The sequence below is a fragment of the Agelaius tricolor genome, unplaced genomic scaffold, assembly GCF_023055355.1.
Source record: "Agelaius tricolor isolate 1412-34295 unplaced genomic scaffold, bAgeTri1.0.p SCAF_9, whole genome shotgun sequence".
Taxonomy (NCBI): domain Eukaryota; kingdom Metazoa; phylum Chordata; class Aves; order Passeriformes; family Icteridae; genus Agelaius; species Agelaius tricolor.
The window spans coordinates 5301390-5322201 of NW_027269269.1; the positions used below are offsets into that span (position 1 = coordinate 5301390).

The 20812-nt window shown below is 37.3% G+C and overlaps 1 protein-coding gene across 8 annotated transcripts in view; it reads right to left on the reverse strand.

Annotated features, from left to right (window-relative positions):
* Window positions 1-20812, reverse strand: part of ZMYM2 (zinc finger MYM-type containing 2) — an 87340-nt gene that overhangs the window by 39192 nt on the left and 27336 nt on the right. For 7 of the 8 annotated variants that reach the window (XM_071434112.1, XM_071434111.1, XM_071434110.1 and 4 more), the window contains 4 exons: window positions 19249-19414; window positions 18260-18472; window positions 4318-4468; window positions 3451-3566 (listed from right to left, as the gene is read on the reverse strand). In XM_071434112.1, coding sequence (XP_071290213.1) covers window positions 3451-3566; window positions 4318-4468; window positions 18260-18472; window positions 19249-19414 — 646 coding nt within the window. The remainder of the gene's footprint in view (window positions 1-3450; window positions 3567-4317; window positions 4469-18259; window positions 18473-19248; window positions 19415-20812) is intronic. The other variant, XM_071434115.1, reaches the window with a different exon arrangement.

The following is a 20812-nucleotide window of genomic DNA, read 5'->3' on the forward strand; positions in this document are numbered from 1 at the left end:
ACTGAATTTATATTACTGAAAGTTCTAAACCAAGCAGAAGATGGTTTTTAAATCAAGTTAATGAAAACATTGTTTTGTATGCCTCTTTAAAGTTTCAATTATTCTGCTTACAATTAAAGACTGCTTCTGCATTATAATTTGAGCTAAGATGACATGCATGTAGTATTTTCACCATCTTGCTTTACTTCTAACTTACAAGGTACTTAAAGTACCCTCAGGAATTATTTGGGAGCATAATTACAGATAAGGAATAATAAAAGGAAAAAAGATGATAAATTCATTAAAATCTTTCACCAGTCACCCTGAACACAAAGCTTTATCTGTGCTGTGTTGTATCAAAGACATCTTTGAAGTTATGTACCTATGTTTGTTCTTTTGAGAGCCTGCCCTGAATAACAAAAGCATGAGAAGTGCAAGCAAAGCAAAAAACCATTGTAAAGCCCTCTTCAGCCTTCAATGCAACCAGCTCAAACTGCTCTAAGATGCCAGTTTAATGATGAACACTAGGCAGGCACAGCCCAGGATCTTCTGAGAAGGCCACCACAGCAGCACAGCTTCTGCCCTGCCCCTGCAGCTTATGTGACAGAAGATTATCCTTGCTCACAGCAACATGAAATCAAATTGTGGAAACATTTCTGTACATAAGTGTACACGTGGAAGAGCTAGTAGGCAGCCAAATTGAGGTTAGCTGTTTTTTCCAGCTGAGAAAAAAACCTCAAAGCTTTGAAAGAAACAAGTTTTTCTTAATGCACATGAGAGAAGCACTTATGAGAAATCTTCTACATGCTGTCATTCATTAGGACTGTTCCACAAGCAAAATCAATGGAACTAAATTAAATAGGGAAGGAAACAAACTTTTCCCCTGCATTCATGCACACACAGACCTTCCAGCATAGGCATGGAAGGCATATTTTTATTATTATCAAATTTAGAAGAGTATTTGTCTGTGTGCACACACATGTATAAGAGACATGCAACATATATAGCCAAGAACACTCCCAGGCACCATCACAATGGTGAAAGAGAACAGCATTAGTGAATAACCAGGGAGAGTAACCTGCTAAAAACTATTGTACTTGTAATTCTTACCCATACTGGTCCTACAATTCTCCAGATACATCCATTAATTGGAAGCAAAGCCCAAACCAACTAAAGCTTGAGCACAAATTTTGCACAGACTTGTGTTTTGCCAGACAGCTTGTACTGTCAGACACTTACACAGCTGCTAACTCTGGGAAGACACTTGTGTTATTGCTTCCATGTTCACAATAAATAATCATTAGTTTATTTTTCCCTTAACAGCAAGATCTTCAACTGACCCAGTAAAAGTACCAGTATCAATACTGGTTTAAAACAATACACCTTGGGAACAGTTCCATCTTTAACTCTGCATTAACAACCTCCAAGACAGAGTGTGGAAGACAAGATTCAGTCCCACTGTTCTACCACCAACTACCAAACAAAAACACACAAAACAGGCTGTTATCTCTCTTTTACTCTCTTTCTTACAAGACTAAATGCTCTTACAGGTTGCTCAAAGGAGAATGCAGATACGGACATACACTGTACAACATGCAGCTCAGCTGAATCTTTCCAGTATTTCAATCCATTAAAAGAACAACTAGCTAGAAACAAAAGGTTATTTGTAAGACACAATTATAATCAATCCTTAAGTTCTGTAAAACAAATGTACCTATTTGTAAACCAAAAGGACTAAAACCCCTGCAGAAGGGAAGAAACACAGGCCTGAGATAGCAATTATTCAGTTTTGTGAAGGATAAACCCTTAAAGAAAAAAGTCTAGGAAGAGCAGGCAAAGCATGAAAAGGGGATGAATATGAAGCCAGAAAACTAAAATAAGAGTTATCTCCATTAACACTGAAAAATACGGAGCACCATAGTAAATTGACCATTTTTTCAATTTAGGTTCAGTACCTTACGTGTCACTTAGGTACAAGAGAAGTCTCAAGGGAACACTAACAGTGCTCACATTGTGGTATACCATCCTTTCCACCCAAATACTAAATGAACAGAACAAAGAAGCTGTTCTCATACATTCAACTCTAGCCTCATGGTGAATACATTTTATTTTTTTACACAGTGACTACACAAAAGCTATGAAAAGTTGAAATCCAACAATGGTGGTAGCTGTAAGCAAATAACAACCTACCCATTCTTGGTCTTTACTGAGAACTCACAGACTGCAAGGCTGCTTCAATTAAATTTCACTACAACCCTGACAGGAGATCTATGTGCAGCACTGAGACTGCAACAGAAGCATGAGCACAAGGACTCAGTAAGACCACGAACCCAGAGCCAGCATTAAATGATCTGGCAGCTCTATTCAATAATGTTGCTTAATGCTGACTGATGTGCAAATCCAAGAAGGCCCAGGTTGAATTTGTCATTCCCTGGCTGTATTTGTTCTGAGAGTTCTTGGGGATGCAATTGATTGTAAAATCACGTACAATAAAATAGATGTCAGATGAGTTTACACTAAGTATTACAGTCTGTCATCACATACTAACAATACACAGGTATTCTGTTAATCAGTTCCACTGACAGACACCTACCAAACTGGTTATGAAGGAAACACAGAACATGGCTACATGACAGAGGTCCTACCCAGGGCATATTAAAGAAGCAATTAAAAGACCAATTTGCTGTCCAGTTGACAGAAAACAGTAAAGTTCAATGACAAATGGGAAAACCCTGTGTGGGTGTAATTCTTCAACAACACATGAGGAAGCAATTATCAATTATCCTGCGTAAATCTGGGAAAAATGCTTTTACATACAAAAATTGAAACATTCTTTTAAAATATCCTTTGACCACCAAGAGATTAATGGCTATGACATGTTTCACTTATGCTTTAACCTTGATTCATGCTGAAAATATGACACTTTCAACAAGCAGAGCAGCCTCGTCCAGAGTGCATGCCATTAGCCTAGCAACCCCCCCAGTTTAGGGCCACAATTTAAACAGCTAGTACTGTCCATAAATAAAATGGTTAAGGCTCTAACCTTCTACTTCAGAAGGAATCACTTTTCTCCATGGCAAACCTTTGTTAGTTCTACATGCAATATGAGAATTTTGTTATTGAGTTTAGTACAAAAGAAGCTAAATTTGTTGACCTTCAATGTAAAACAGCAAGGCTCACATCCATGAAGAGGCTAAGGTGGTAAAAAGAGGATGAGCAGTGATACAGCTTTGTGCTTTCTAACAATATAAAGCAGAAACTGGTAAGTTTTTATAAGCTTAAGACAGCAGCTAGTGTTACTATGAAACAGCCCTTTGATCAAAGAAAATATTATGAGCCAGGAGCACTTGCTATGTTAATTGTAACTCTCAAGCATGTATACACAAGCAAGTTAGCTTAATATTCAAATACTTAACACCAACACAGGCACACAAATATTTAGGGAGGAAAAGATTTAACACAACAGCTAACCTGAAATTTAGCTACACAACTGGAACTGCAAAAGTTGTACAGTTTTCCATCAGGCATTGTGGCTTGATATTGAGGTAAAGAGTTTCGCTTACAAAAGTGGCAAATAATTTCCATACCTAAAAGAAAAACGCAGTTTACAAACAAAATAAACAGAAAATAATAGGAAAAAAAAGAGTATTACAGGTGAGCCCTTTTTGGCTTTTTAATGCAGAAAACTAAGATAAGTCTGTTTTCCAGTCAGCTTCTACAAGTCATACAAAGCAAAAAAAAATTACAGAAGTCTGGATAAATACTTTCACTAAAGATCAGTACTAAAGATGAAAACACTTTCTTCCATAAAATTCAGTGGAGCATTTTCAACTTCAAGTTGAGATCTGCTTTGCATACTGAAGAAAACATGTTTTGAATTATTTACTGGATCAAAAACTTTACCTAGAGAATATCTATACCCATTATAACTATCTCCCTTCTTATCCACCTCCTGCTTGACTGAAAAAAAAATCCAGGGTGGGATTAATATGAGAATTCAGAGAATATGAATTCATATGCAAAAAACCTGCACTATCTTCCTGTGACACAGCGGAGCACATTATGCTTCAGCATTTTTTTCATAGGAAGCCTTAAGACAGTTGAAAATTCTTTCCAACATCACAAAAAAAATGCCCAGTGAGGAAAATTAATCCCCACGGGTTCATTTACTGGTGTTCAACAGAAGATGTTTTGGGGTTTTTTTTAATGAAGTTAAAAACTATAAAGTCACATCTGCAGAGACTGTAACTGTAAAACAAATGCACCCACCCCCAGTGTTCAAATTTAAAAAAAGTCTACTCTTAGCAGTGATGAAAACCCATCATCCTTTTCACTTACTTTGTGATTTTGCATATTTTGATTTGTGTGTGTTCATGCATACAGTTGAGCAGTATGGCTCCATATATCCATTAGGTCCTATGCACTGAGTCATGTCAAAAAACCTGCACTGAGCTCTGCAGCCAGTACAAGATGTTAATTTGCCACATTTCTAAAACATAAAACAAAGCAAAACAATGCATTAGTTAAAACTATGCTTGGCTTTTAACTTAGTTTATAGTCTAAAAACAAAAAAACAAAATAAAACAAATTATAAGTTTTATTTCTGTCATCTGCTCTCTCATCAGATCCTTCCTATATTAACTCTCCTGATCATCCTCTCAAGAGCATACAGCACTCAGGTTGTGTCTTTTACTGCTGGGAAAAAGCTAGCTAAAAATAACCTTCTGTGTAAAGACACACACATACACACACACCCTTCAAAAAACTCAAACCAACCAAACCATCCCAATTCCATCCCAAATCCCACTGTCTGCAAACTGAACCGTGGAAAGAGTGTGCAACAAGTTGTGCTGAATTGAAGAGTTTCAAAGAACTCTATTCCTCTCTCCTTGTTGATGGGACAGTGGTTGTAAGGAAAGTAACAGGAATCTAGCATGGCTAATGTGATTCATGGGATGGGTAAGCTTAGAAAAGACTCCTTTTGGTCCAACCTCTCTGTTCAAGCAGAGTCTTCCCAGAGCACATGGCACAGGATTGCATCCCAGATGGTTCATGAATATCTCCAGTGAGGGAGACTCCATAACTTCTCTGGGCAATCTGCTCCATTGTGCAGTCACCTGCACAGCAAAGTTATGAATATGAAGAATAAACAAACTCTGGGGAGAAAAAAATTCTATCTCCAATCCTGCAAGCAGGAGGAACACACTGCAGAGGTTCTATGCTCAAGTGTGACTCCATGAACCTGACAACAGACTCGATTTTGATATCTCTCAACACAGCAGTCAGTTCATCAGCAGTTTTCCACAGAACGGAACAAACGTTCTATAAAAAGCACAGAAAAAGCTGCACAGAGCAGGAATACCAATGACACAGTCAACATACAAAATCAATAATTCTGATGTGCTACATGTATTACATATGCCAGTGTTAGGCAAATATCTCAAGCATGATAAAGCAGGTTTCAGAAAAAATATCTAGACACCTTCTCTGCCCATAGAAATAGTATCAGGGTTTTGACAGTGATGGAGAAAATTCCTCACCAAACATGATGGGCCGCCTACTAGACAGACTCTCACCTTATTATTAGAAAATTGTCACTTAGGCACTTAAGATCTCTTCCCTTCTAAAGAAATTATTTTAGCACTCTCTCTCCCTCTTTCCCTATTCTCAAGGATGGAAAGGAGAAGGAAAGACAAAGCATGTTTCATAGGTGCTTCCCTTTGTTCAAAGCGAGAAAAGCTTCAGAGCATATCTTTGCTCTTCCTATTTTTCAGTAGCTAAATTTCAAAACTAGTTAAATCCAATCTTACAGACAGCTAGAGATGAAATTTTTGGGTTTATAATGTCATCTTTCCTATTCTAAGAGCATCCACATAAAAACATGCAAATCCACACGCGCCTGTGACACAAAAACGGATGCAGCACCTTGCAGAGTCCAGTAAAATTTCCACACAACTTCACAATTTCCACATGCTGTTTTGATGAAACCTTTGCTGGAGATTTCCTCCAGAAAGGAGTACCTGTCAAGATACCAAGCTCCTACCTAGAAGAAGGTATAAAATACAACTCTAGGATACTTCCTTCCTATTTTAATTTTTTTCCATTTGCCTTTAAACAAGTTATTCAGGATATCATTATCTTCCTAAAATTGGCAAAATTCACACTTAGTACCAAGACCAAAATGTAGCAGTTATATTGTTCTTTGAGCTGGAACTCTTCTGTTGCTATACATTCATCTCCTCTGGCAGGCTAATAAACAAGAGGAGGGCATCCAGAAACCTCTGAGATATATTGCTAATAATACAGGAGGAGGCTACAACTTACAAAGGACTTGATTCCTTGGAACATGCTTAATGAACAACCACCACAAAAAAATCTGCTTGCACAAATAGCCTTGGGAGCCACAGAATAACCCAAAATGTAAACTAGAAGCATTGATGCAAATATGCTGGCAAATAACTAAGAGCATTCAGCAATATGATCAGAAAACAACACACAGGCAAATGAAGCTTTCACAAGTCCCATATCCAAAAGAGAAATCCAACAGAGGCTACAGTGATTTCAAGAGACAGCAAGACAAAAGTATAAGTTTTAATAAATGAATTTATAGTAAACTGATCAGAGCATAATCAGAAAAAAATTCATTGTGTCAGTAAACTACGTGTTTCAACAAAAATTCCTTGAAAGAGGAAATAGCTTTTGCTAACCAGCATCTCAAATACCTCATCATTTATGTGATATCAAAAAAGGATCATGCATAGAAAAAACAGTGCAACAGCATGTCAATCACTTCCGAATTTCATACATCTTCTAAATACAGTTGTTCACTGACTTCACCCCATCTCTTTAGATTTAAAAGCAAGAAGAAATTTATTTCTATCTAGTAATAACCTAACAAACCTAGATCTAGTTTATCAAGACTACAAAGACTAAGAGTTTCCAAAAAACATGCCAACTATGCAGAAGATTCTGTGGGTAAGAGCAAAACTGTAATAACAAAGCTCTCATTTTATTCTTGTAATAACAACTAAAAAGAATATTTGAGCATTTCAACATTATTAGAAATTTAAACATATTGTTACACAAGTGAAGAAGACAGGGCATGGTGGAAAAAAAGAAAATTAGAAGGTCTAACCCTTCTTTAAATGTATTGCTCACAAAACATTGTAATCGGCATCTCCCTCAAGTGAAACATTTTTCTTGCATTTTTATTATCCTTCCAGCACTCCCTAAACTTCCAAGTTTGAGCATTAAAATAATTTTAAAAAACCCAGGGAGTACCACACTATTATTAAAGAAAGAATAATGCATACCTGAAAGTATTCAATCAGTGCTATACATGTGTCTCAAACATTTATTTTTGAGAGAATCTAACCCAACAACTTCCTCCACTGACAACATCAACAGAGAGCCTCACTATATCTCTAATGTTTTTGAATACCCATAATGCAAACCAAGAATTTTTATTTTGTTCATAAGTGTGAAATTTCCAGATGAGACTATCAAATTTCTTAGCTAACTTACATTTCTACTCTCAAATTCTTCCCAACATAATCTCTTTCATCTCTTAAGAATCTGCAGTATTAACTTCATTCTGCAGAAAAAGTAACATTTGAGAATCCTTTCTCTCAAAGCATCTTTCTAGCTGCCATAGACAAAGAGAAGATACACTAAAATTAAGGAGAGGAAATACAGAGGGTCAAAGAGCATTCTTATGAGGTAAGGATTTTTGGCCTGGAAACAAGATAGCTTAGGAGAATAATGACAGAACCAAAATTGGTTTTATGTGGGGCACAATGGGTCAACTGCTCAGTGTATTTTCTAATATTAAAAACTACAAAAAAATCACATGAATATCAACAGAAATTTGAAAATAAACAGGAGACATTTCTTCATGTGACCAATAGCAGGTCAGCAGAACCTCTTACCAACAAGAGCCATGGATGGAAAAACTGTTTGCATACGTGCACAAGGAGACTGGAAAAGCACTAATTAAAGAGATTTGCCAAAAATAGCATACAGGAACATCACATGAAGTTCAAGGGATGCCCTGACCTCTAGAGAGTCAGAAGCCAAGAGAATGCTCAGAGGAAAATATTCTAAGTTCCTGCCCTGGTCTTACTCTTCCATTTATGCCCACTTACATCACTGCAGGAGTTTCAATCCCTAATCGGTACCATTACAGCTTTCTCAAGTTCTTACCACAGTACATACTTAATTTAATATTTTAACCACCCTCAAGGAAAAGTGGGTGTTTAGAAAAGAAATTAAGGAAAACTTAAAATTGTATCATTGTTGTTGATATTTCACAGCAGGATGCAAAAAGATCTTCACCAGCAGAGGAAAACCAGAACAAAATACCAAAATTTTCACTAGTAACTAAGTAAAGAGGGAACAAATAACACAAAACTCCTGAGGCTTTATTTTAAAAATCACTGCTTCCTTCTTTGTTTCAGAAGAAAATCACAGAATCATATATACTGGAGGAGACCTCCTGAGGTGAAATGCAGCCTCCTGCTCAAAGCAGGTCCAGGTGTTTGCTCAGGATCTTGTCCGGTCAAATCTGAGCATCTCCAAGGACAAACACTCCCAAAACCCCTCAGGAGGATTTCACCATCCTTACAGGAGAGGAAAAAACAAAACAAAACACACACCAAAAAAAAAAAAACCCCAAAAAACCCACCACCAAAAACCAACCAACCAACTGAAAACAAACCCCACAACAAAAAAACAAAAACAAACCACCTTTTTCTTTATCTAAGTAAGTTTCCCCTTGTTGTGTCTCTTGTTAAGAGTTCAACTTTGTCTTCCTCTGTCTCCTCCCATTAGATAACTCATCCCCCTTTATGCTTCTCAGGCTTGAACAAAGTAACATCTCCCAAGCCTGTCCTACTAAGTCAAGTTCTCCAGCCATCTAAGCATCTTGGTACCCCTCCACTGAACTTCCACCAGCATGACAATGCCTTTCATTCTGTCAAATCCAAAACTGCCCACTATGCTCTAGACGAAGTCTCAAGAGCAGAAGGATGGGGGGGGTGGCCCAAAAAGATCACCTCCCCTAACCTGCTGGCTGTACTCTTGCTAATATCCTTGGAGACACTAAAGAACTTAAATGGATGTGTTCCTGAAGGACCTGCTCCAGGTGACCCTGTTTGAGCTGGGGGTGGACAAGATGACCTCCAGAGGTCAGGCATTTTATGAGACAACCCAGGACCCAGCTGGCCATCTTTCCTTCAAGGGCACACTCCTAACCCCAGTTCAGCTTCTCCACTGGGATGCCCAAGTATTTTTCTCCAAAGCTGTTTTCTGGGCAATTAGCTTCCATTTCAGATCAAGTCTTAGCTTCATCTTGTGCTCCTGCCTCTTGACAAAACCTGCAAATTCAAACTAGCTTCAGTTTCAAGTTTCCTTCAAAGGTGAAACTAACACAAAACCAATCTGCAAGAGAAAGTATCAAGCATTTTCCTCCCACTTCACATCTACAGCATCCTATGAAAACATGCACATTTGAGGACTGTGATTTCAAGAAAAATTTAAGTTAAAACACAATCAAATTAGTAAGGAAAACTGTATCTAAGTTACTAAGTATAAATAAACGAAGCTAATCCAGAAGCAACATTTCAAGCTAATAAAGGCCCAGTGCCCTCTGAGGAAAAGCCTGATGCACAGTAGCCTGACTACATCTCTCCTTCACTACTACACCTAGTTTCTGCATTGAGATGACCTAATTTTTGCTAGATCCTATTGCATGTTTGACCTCTTCCAAAGGATAAAGTCTATGGCTGATGAAGAAGTCTGAAAATTCTTCTCATTGTATTTGATTCTAAACTCACTCATTCTTTCATGACTTGCTCGTATATCCTTAGAGACTTAATTCCAGAAGGTCTATTTCATGATAGGTATCTCATGAGAGATAACAGACATTAAACAATGAAAACTCTTGCAAGTCATGAGTTGTAGATGTATTTCAATGATTCCTTCCATTCACTAGGACAGTGTTCGACTCGAATGGGCAACTACAGAAGCAGCTATCCAAATGCAAGACAAAGCAGATGAATGTGGCATATTCCAGATCTAAAAGAATTGTTTCAACAAAAATACTAATTCCTGGGAAAAAAATTCACTTGAAAGGTTTGTGAGGAATTTTTATTCTTGCTACTATCAGCAATTATGACTTTAGAAGGAATCTTGACCTTCCTTTACATCTTACTGAAAGGATCATGTAAGCTCAAGTCTAGAGCTCTTGCTGCATGTACCCTACAAAGAATAAAGATCAAACTCCAAAATAAATGTTAGACCAATACCATAAGTTCACAGCATATTAGAAGCCTCATTTCTGCTTGCTTGGGACTAATGAGAGCCTCTGTTCTTCAATCCTCTGGCTGCAACAGTACTTCAATAACGCTACTACTGCCTTGAATCTAGGCATCTGTGCTAGACACTTTTATTCTTGACTGAAAAATAGCAGCATCATCTGCTTTGTCTGCCTTGACAAGGCTAAGAGAGCATGATGAAGGATATGCCAAGGTGTAAGAGAGCATTCTTGCTACAGCTTCTCCCATGCAAGGGCCAGTCAACAGAAAATATCAGAACAGCAGCTGATTGCCACAATGCTATGTAGCAGCCCTAAGATCTGCTTCCAGTTAAAGAAAATCCTTTGTAGTCAAAACTCCATGGAAAAACACATTGTTAAATGCTTCTCAATCCAGGCAAACCTCCCTGGTAGCTTTACAGAATAAGAGGTTTAGATTAGAATTAAAAAAAACCACCAGGAAATTCCAGGACAGAAACTTAGTACACCTGTATTCAAACAGAAAAGGAGAAAGAAAACAGCATTTTCTGTAAGTAGAAAAGCAGATGCATTTGCTACATGGAATTTTATGATAACTGAGATCCCTCAGAAAGGTGATCAAGAAAATAGCAGCTAAACTACTTCAGATTCATCTGAAAGGATGGTCTGATGGAACCTGAGGCAACATGCAAGTCTAAGAAAAAAACCAGATATCAGTAGAATCTGTACCAGCAAAGAAAGAAGACATTGTATAATTTATTTTTTCTTAAAATATTGCATCCAAATCATCCCTCCCCCAAGAGTAACAAGTGTAAACTCTTCCTTAAAAGCACTTGCCCAAGTCCTCAGAGGAAAAGATGAAGCAATTGCTTTTGTGGGCCTTGAACACCAAGTGAGTTACGTTTACATTCCATCAGCTGAACTCTGCCAACAGCTAGATCGATAACTTGTCCAGTACTTTCCCCTGGCATCCCCAACTGCCAGTGCTCTTTTTGCAGGTTTTGTTCCCACACTCAAGACACTTGTCTTCCTGTCTCTGAGAAAGGCAGAGCTGAAAACACCTGCCTCAAAAAGCAAGTTACTTCTACACTAACTGAATGTTTCAGCTGATTCTGTTCTGCCTTTTCTCTCTTTCCTCCAACCTCATCCAGGTAATTACTCCAGGTACACCAGTGCATGGATGTGGTTACCTCCATCATAACTATGATACCTAGTCATGCAACCTCCTTGCTTCCTCTTTCCAGGAAGCTCCTGTGCTCCCACACAAATCACAGCTCACATTTGACTGCCTATGTAGCCTTCTTCAGAACTACAAAGCCATTTTAACATTTCTGATGGACCCATCTATTTTTATCTTCTAAAATAGCTACATAATAGTATTCTTAACAGTTATGATGAACTATATTCAGATGTCTAAGGAATCTAGTGCCACAATTTTTACTGAACAGCAGCAAATTCTACAGTTGGAAAACAAGACTTTTAAAGAAAAAATAGCAAAATAAATGGTTCCAGACAGCAGGAGTGAATAAACAGTAAAAGAGAAGGCAGAACAGGATAGTTTCTAGGACTCAGTTTGCATAAGAGATGCAAGACACTTGGGGTCATAAATACCAAGAGGTCTCAAAAAACCTCCCCATATCACTAAGCAGGAAGAAAGAAGAAATGATTATTCCTTGGTTGATAAAGATTTTGGTCTTTTAACCATGTTAGATGGGATAAAAAGCATCTAGCTATCTCCATTTGTAGAAGTGTGCACAGTAGGAGACAACAGTATGATGAGAGATTACTTAATACCAAACTGAGTATTATATGAACCTAACAGAAGTGGTTTACTATATGATGAAGAAACTCCACTATTAAACCAGTTTGGTCTGGCTGAAACCACAGAACTTCTCTTTAAAAGTGACCAAAATTAAAAAAAAAAAAAAGTCAGTATTTCTAACATTTCAATGTAAGTGGGCTGTTCAACTCTAACAATTACTGACTCTGTCAAGAGTACTTACTCTTGAAACAGACATTTGGATATAAGAGTTTATAAAACAGTAAAAACAACAGGAAGTGGCAGATTTTGTAGTTCATTGTACTATCAAGATAAAAAGGAAGACAGGAAGGACACTGTCTTAACAGCAAAGAAGCACAGAAAAAAACTCGACACTGCATGGGACAGGACAAAGTTGAAAACCCTAGATGCTTCACTGAAGTGCTAAGTGGCAGGACATTCTACCACAGCATTTAAACCAGTAGATAACAAGACACTTTATGAGCCTAAGTACAAACTCTATGCAAGCAATTAATTGTTAGCTGCAGAGCTGACATGCGTATTATTGTATACAGTGAAGGCTCTTAAAACCCTGCACAGAGATAAAATAGACAAATGAGTTTAAAGAGTTTCACAAAAGCAGTTCCTTGGCAAGGAGCAGAAACTGAACAAGGAAGCATAAATGCCTAGGGTGTTTTTTTTCTATTGCTTGTAAGTGAATAGCTTAGGGGCACAGCATAGCCCTGTTATTCTTGAAGCATGTTCAGTAGTATGTCTTCATCTAATCAAGAAGTAACCAAATGCACTTTTATGCAATATTGAAAGATTTTTCACTAAATGAAAAGGCACTGCAAGCATCCTCTCCAACTAGAAAAACTCTCATTTGGCTTGCATTCATTAAGTCTCACTTCAGTCCAGAGCTATCAAAAAGCCTATGAAGAAATAGCTAGAGCTGCTTTCCCACCCACCTTCCCCTCCTCCCCCTCCTTTTTGGCAATGGATAAAGACCATCACTTTAAGAAGCCCCCAAAGCAAGCAGATCCCAGGTCACATTCTAAGAATAATTTTAGTTACAGAAGCAAAGTAGACACGGTAAAGGAACATTTTTAACTAGGAAGGCATTAAATACTTTCTTGGTAGAATCGAGAGCACCGTGGACTGATCAGGCAAGGAAGCAAAATATTTTTAAAAGCAGACACAGACATTGCCCTAGCTTAGTTGGAAAGCTCAAGATTAAAAGGTATGGTTGGCTGCACAAACTAAATCACAAATTCCCAGAAACAGTCCACTTGTTTCTTAAAACAAGGCTGTCAAGCCTGTACCAAAATCCAGCAAACGAGGACACAAAATGGGAATTACATTGGAAAGGAAGTTAACTAATTTTGTGGAGACAGAAAACATGCAATAGTAGCAGAAACAAAAATACTGAAGCAACCTGGGTATGTGCTGCATGAGGTTAACATCTTTATGACAGGCATATTTGAGGTCACTTCCAATTTACCACACAGATCATTTTCAAATAAATCATTACAGTAATTTTCTAAATGCTTATACTTTCATTTTAACTATAGAAAATATCTGCTCAAAGAAATAAGGTATTTCAGTATCTGTACAATAACAGACCATTTTAGTGAGTTCCGGTTCAGATATAATTTCATTCTCTTCTAATGTGGTTTGTTTGGGGTTTTTTCCATTTTGTTTAGGGTCATTATTAGAGTTCCTCTTGACCCTCTACATGTGAAGAGTCTGAACCTCAGTGCAACAGTCAGAGTGTACAATCTAGCAGTAATTGTCATCTTCAGGTTTTAAAAAATTTAAATACTTCCAATGAGGGCTTTGTTTTCACATTTTATCTAGATTGTCACACCTTTTTTTGAGAAATTACTTTATCATTGTTTTATCTTTTTTGACTTGCACTTAGCTTCCTTCAACATGGCTTTTGTATCACAGAGAAATTAACTTGCTCTTGCATGTAACTACAGTGAGCATTAGTTATGCCTATTTATTATTTTAAAATAATTTTAGAAATTATTATTTGTAATCCATAATTTTTTAATACTAAAAGAGACCCCAAGATTAAATTTTAGGAAAATTTAAGTTTTTTTAAATTGTTTTTTCTTTCCTAAAATTTAAATTTTAGGAAAGAAAAAACAACAATGACCTCTCAGAAAATCAAGACTCATAATGCAATATTAAAGATTATGTATGTATCATTTTTAAACCAGGTTCTGAAACTGGTACATAGGAAGATAAATGCATCCATCACCTTGAAAGGTGACTTAGGACATTTGAGAAAAAACCTACTCTCCATCCCAGGAATAGAATTTTTTCTTACTGCCAGGAACAGTCTAAAGCAGAGGAAAGACACACTTTTCAGCAAATGGATCACCTGCAGTAATCCAATTACTTGTTATTCTGAGAGCCACTATAATCTTTATTGCCCACAAGTTTAATTTTTTCATTCCAAGAAAAGAAGAAAAAAAGTCCATGATGAGTTATTGAAAAATTATGTGTTCAAATCAGTGTAATATTTATTTTTTTAAATTGTGATTAAGTATATAGATAGGTACAAGTAATAAGGAGTTTTCATTTATTACTACTACAAATATATCGCAATATTGATAGGTGTATGACATTTACAATATAAACTGCTTAATACAAAGCTCATACCAGCAAGACCTATTTATTTTACAGCTGTTTGTAAGAAAACATTTGCTATAACTCTTATGTGACACACAATAATACAACACAATGCTGGAATCAAATGACATTAACTTATTCTGTATTATTTCTTTCATGAAGTTTATTTCAGTATGCAATAATGACTCTCCCAAAATCTCTCCTTCAGCAGTTCTCCTTTAAAGCAAGGTCTACTAATTTCTAAGGAAACACTGTTATAACTGAATGAAACAACCCATAATTTACCAACTGCTGCCCAGTGGGTTGTCAGTGAAATTTTCTAGTCTTTTTTAAACTTTTCTAAAAAAACAACTCCTTGAACATACTCAGCAAAAAAAAACCTAAACAAACTTCAAACCTAAATATTATATCAACTAAATATTCTCAAGTATTTGTGTCCTGAGCAACTTCAGACACCTACAGCATATACTAGAAGAACTTCCACTTGTATAGTTTGACTTTCATATACTCATAGAATGACAGAATGGTCTAGGGGGAGTTGGAAGATCATCCAGTTCCAATCCCCTCTGCCACAGTCAGGGACACCTTCCACTGGACCAGGCTGCTCAGGGCCCCATTCCACCTGGCCTTGGATACTCCCAAGGATAGAACATCCACAGTTTCCCTAGGCAACCTGTTCCAGTGCCTCAGTACATTTACAGTAAATTTTTTTTTCCCTAATATCTAATCTAAACCTACTCTCTTTAAATCTAAACCCATTTTCCCTTATCCCATCACTATGTGCTCTTGTAAATAGTCTTGTTCCATCATTCCTCCAAGTTCCCTTCAGCTACTGGAAGCTCACCATTAGGTCACCCTGAAGCCTTCTCTTTTCCAGACTGAACAACCCCAACTCCCTCAGCTCTTCCTCACAGGAGAGGCTCTCCCTCCCTCTCATCATCCCAGTGCCCCTCCTCCGTACCAACTCCAGCAGGTCCCTGTCCTCCCTGTGCTGGTGCCCCAGAGCTGGTGCAGCCCTGCAGGTGGGCTCTGAGCAGAGCAGAGGGGCAGAATCCCCTCCCTGGCCCTGCTGCCCACCATTGGATGCAGCCCAGGACACGTTTGGCTCTCTGGGCTGTGGGAGCACACTGACAGCTCATGGCCAGCCTCTCATCCATCAGCACCCCCAAGTCCTTCTCAGCAGGGCTGCCCTCCATCTGTTCATCCCCAGCCTGTGTTGACATGGGGGGATGCCCAACCCAGGTGCAGCACCTTGTACTTGGTGTTTGTCCTTTATCTGGACTCCTGTGAAGCCTTTGGCTGAGATTCCCATGGACTCACTTGAAGCTTGTCCAGTCCCTCTGGATGGCATCCTGTCATTCAGGTGTGTCACTGCACCCTCAGCTCGGTGTCATTTGCAAACTTGCTGTAGATGCACTTGCTGTAGATGTAGTGCCTTTGTCTACTCCTTAATGAAATAACACCTGTCCAAATATGGACCCCTGAGGGACACCACTTGTCACCAGTGTTTAGCAGGACTCCAAATCATTGACCACTACCCTCTGGATGCAACCATCCAACCAATTCCTAATCCACCTAATGGTCCACCTGTTGAATCCACCACTTTCCAGTCTGGAGAGGAGAATATTGTGGGGAACCATGTCAAAGGCTTTACAAAAGTCCAGATAAACAATATCTATAGTCTTTCCCTTATCCACTGGTGTAATTACTTCATAACAGAAAGGCACCTGGTTGGTCATACGGGATTTTCCCATAAGAGCTTCCCTTAATAATACTCTAAACTCCTCACACTCTGTGAATATTTGAAATCTACCAGTTAAGAATTACACTTAATCACCATTCCAAAAGAGATGCACAAGAGCACTCAAATTAACGTTCTCACAGCCTATTATAGTGGCACAGTATCACTTATTTTGATAAACGAATTAAGAACTTGCTTGCATAAAATCTGCTGTCAGAAGTGAATGAACCAAAACAACGTGTCTCAACTTTAAAGGTTCTCACAATAATGCACCAACTTGACACTACTCGTGAAGATCCCTGGTACTGCAAACTACTCCTCCTCCCCAAATTAAACTAGAACATACAACCTGCTACCCATATTCTTCTCATTCTCAAATACATATCTAAACACACAATACAAGGATTTGTGAACAAATACAGTATATTCTGTCATTAAAGTACAAATTAATCATTTAACCTCAAAATTCCATATTCATTTCATAATTCCATGTGCAGTGTACGTTATACTGGTTGTGGGGGAATGTTTCACGTTCAAGGTTAATCTCCTGCATTTTTGTTTCTTCAAGAGACAGTATTCAACGTTTCTTCAAGTCTTTCCATGGCTTCTGGGCATGCCTATGGTTTTAGTAGCTTGCAAACCTATCCTGTCCCTTTTGGTACAGCTGTGGCAAAAAAATAACGCTTATGTTATGTTTCCAATGAGGCTGTTTACACATTTCCAGCTTTGCTCTTCTCAATACAGCACATACACAGGAAAAGCCATCCCCAAAAGCACCAGAGCTCAGTGTCCAGTGAGAAAATACAAGCACACATGATGCAACATTAACGAACTTTACAACACAGCACTGCAATGCCTCTTCTCTTGGACCACTGGTTTCTTAAAAATGGGAAGAGATTAAGAATGAGCCTGAGCAATGTGCAGCACAGTGGCCACTCACATATTCAAGTGTGCATTTCAAAATCAGAAACATAAATTTTCTAGCAAAAGAGCCCTGTCAGAACACTTCCCCTGTAACTCCAAAGCAGAACATACCAAGCAAAAGAACCCAAAAAATAACACCCCCAAAATCCCCATATTCTATTTCCTCCACTGAAATATTTAATATTTCAGAGCTATCCTATTATACTATAAATACTGTGATTAACATTTAAACCTTCTAGCCAGCATTAGCAGCAGCTCAGAGCTAAGCTGGCTCTGCAAAATATAAAAGACATCAGCATCAGACTTCTTGATTTGGCATTATACTTAAACACAATTACTGCTATCTTAACAGTCTTAAAAATAAATGAAAAACAAACCAAATAAATAAAATGAAAGCATAAAATTTGACACATGGAAGGATGACAATAATTTTCTGAATCCTGTACAATGGAGATGAGACATAGTGCAAGTACACAGCCAAACTGTAACCAGTTAGTGTCTTCTCAGAGCAATGACCAATCTGTTATGCTCTGCATATTTTTTAATGTTTCAAAACTGCATCCAAGTGAGTTTTTATATAAAAAACCCCATAACTTAAGGACCAGTAAAGCCTGTGTGGTGTGCTTGCTATTAATATACTTCAGATACCACCAACAGAAGAAACCTGAAATTATTAACAACATTTAATTTCAATTGTACTTTCATTAAGAACAAATATGTATCACTATTACAGCAACATCAGAAAGATATAGTAGTAAAAGGTCCACTGCAGATAGTTTCTTCTCACTGGCATTAATTTCATTTTTGTAAGTCTTTGTTATTTATGTCTTCTTAGGAGAAGTAAACCCATGCTATTAGTACCAGGATAAACTTAAGAACGATTAATGCTTATTTAACTTTAATTTATAGGTAAAGAAGACATTACCTGCTTGTATTCACCAACGCAGTTCTGACAGCAGAATCTTTTCTGCTGACCATCAATAGTAAGGACATTGTTTCCAGCTCCTTTACTGGGCAAGTACTCCCCACAATGCTCACAGCAATTCATTATTAAACCATTTGCCATCCTGTATCTATTGAAGCAATGGTCACTGCACAGCTTATGAGTCATGTTTTTAAAGCTAACTTCGTGACGAATCTAAAAAATAAAAATAAAAAAGTATTCTATCACTAGACAAGCACAAAGTTGCCTGAAACTAACAGACTGGCTAGAAATCTTACATTTAAATAACCATCTCCCTATTTAAAACCTTGAAATGACCATGAAATATACAAACAGAAAGGGATGTTTCTGTTGTCTCCAACATACTAGGAAAACACTCTTAGACTCATCTACACTTTAGCCTAGAAGGAAAGACCAGAGGGACGGGTGTAGAAATTGCATATGAGAGCAGGCAATTTATGCAAGTTTTATAAAATGGAAGAACCTGGCATATGAGGATTGGCCAGACATTATGCTGTGTAAAGCAGTAGCCTGAACTATGCTGAACTCACTGATCAAGAAGGCATCAAGAATACATATATTCATGAGAATTTAAAATTACACATACTCTACAAATATCTAAAACCATCTGCATTACCTTTCAAAACATACAGAAAAAAAATAGGTAATACAGTGGATCTTGACATTTTCTCATCAGCAATTCTTTTATATTAGAGATCTGGGTTATAACTACAAGATTCTATGCCTAATAGAACACATTATCAGCAAAAGGCAGTTCAAGTTTCTGAAACAAATATCAAGCTCTTGGAATATTTTCTTCCTTCAGATGTTCTTTGTGAATATTAAACCTTCATATTTTAGTATCTCAAAATACTGAAGATTTTACCTTTTTTTATTTTCAGTATTCGTATTTCAGAATATAAGGTATTAATATGTCATTATTGAGAAAGACAAAAAACAGTCAACCAGACCTCAGTTAGTTTACCACAGATCGTGCATCTTGATTTATTCAAGGCTCCTTTTGAGGGATTCTGTTTATCTTCATAGAAGGATAAACATGATGTACTGCAAAACTCCTGGAAAGACTCACTTGAATCTACTTGAGCAACAATGGTACCTTTCATGGTTGTTATATCTCTGAAATACAAAAACAAAAGCAAAACCACATGCTTATGTTTTTACTTCTATAAACAGGAACACTTCACATGTTGTAAGATTCATTCTTCCTTTCAAGGTTTACATTTCAAAACAGTTTTTTTAGTGTACAGTTGTTAGCCACAAAATGAATACCAAGTTTGATAATATTTTTACAACTACTAAGTCTATACTGTGTAAACCCCTATGTTTTTCTTTAGCTTTGAGTTATTTTTTCCCATTAATTATTCTAGAACTAAGTAGTATCAATGCACCATTAGATGTAGTTATGGCAAACTCAGTGTTTTCCAAAAAACTAACACAGCAAATTTGAGCTAGCCATTTTACAATGGCTTTTCCTTTTACAAAAAAGCTGTATGTAAGTTTCATACAAAAAATTCAGATTTATAATAAAAAGCAAGAAATTTTATTTGTAGGTATTTTCAGTATTTATCTCAGGACATGATGAGAGGAAGAGAGAAACTTGTTTTTTCATATTTTTAAACTTGTAAACAACCAAAGAGCTTAGAACTCTACCACAAACATGCCTAGAAGTTCTATCATCCAAAATTTACAAAAGTTAATTCCATCATTCCTTTAAAAAGTTCCAAAGCATCTGAGCAGGTCATGCAGCTGTCCATGGAATTGTGCCAATTTAACACCTTAAACCAGAAAACCAACCCTCAATAAAAGTAACTTGAAATTGAACAAACCTTGTTCTAACCAGACAGACTTTTACTGTCCCAAACTAATACACACCATATATTACAAGAAGTAAGGAGAGGAAATAAAAGCCTCCTCCTTTGCCTTTTAAGTAAAAAACCCACAAAAATCTAAAACCTATTATTGACATATAGGAAATGCTACTGGGTAGAATATATAAGAACAATTATTGTGCACATCTGGATCACCAGTTGGAAAACACATACCCCACATACTCATACCTGTAAGTTTTAAAACCAAGATGAGTAAAAACCACTGGAAAAACAGCGAAGAGGTATGTTTCCCTAGATACTTCCTTGAAAATTCACTTGTACAGCCCTGATACCAACACTTGCAAGCTTGCCTTCTTCCATCAAGGGGAAGTCAGCAGAGTTTGGCTTACCCTTTGGAGAACTAAGATTTGTGTCAGGGAGTGCCATCATTCCTGTTCTGCAAAACAAAGGCAGAGCTTCTGCCCTGGGGAGCTTGCTATTTATGTAGTTGCAGAAGACTTCAGAGGAATACAACAAAAGGGATTTATAATAAAATACCTAAGAATTCTGACTTTTCCTATTGGGTTATACAGAGGAACAGTGCCACAGAGGAACAATTTAGTGCACATACTAAGACTAACATCACTTCAAAAACTGTCAAAGGTGACTTCAGAAAGATTTTCTTTAATCTCAAAAGCTAGAAATA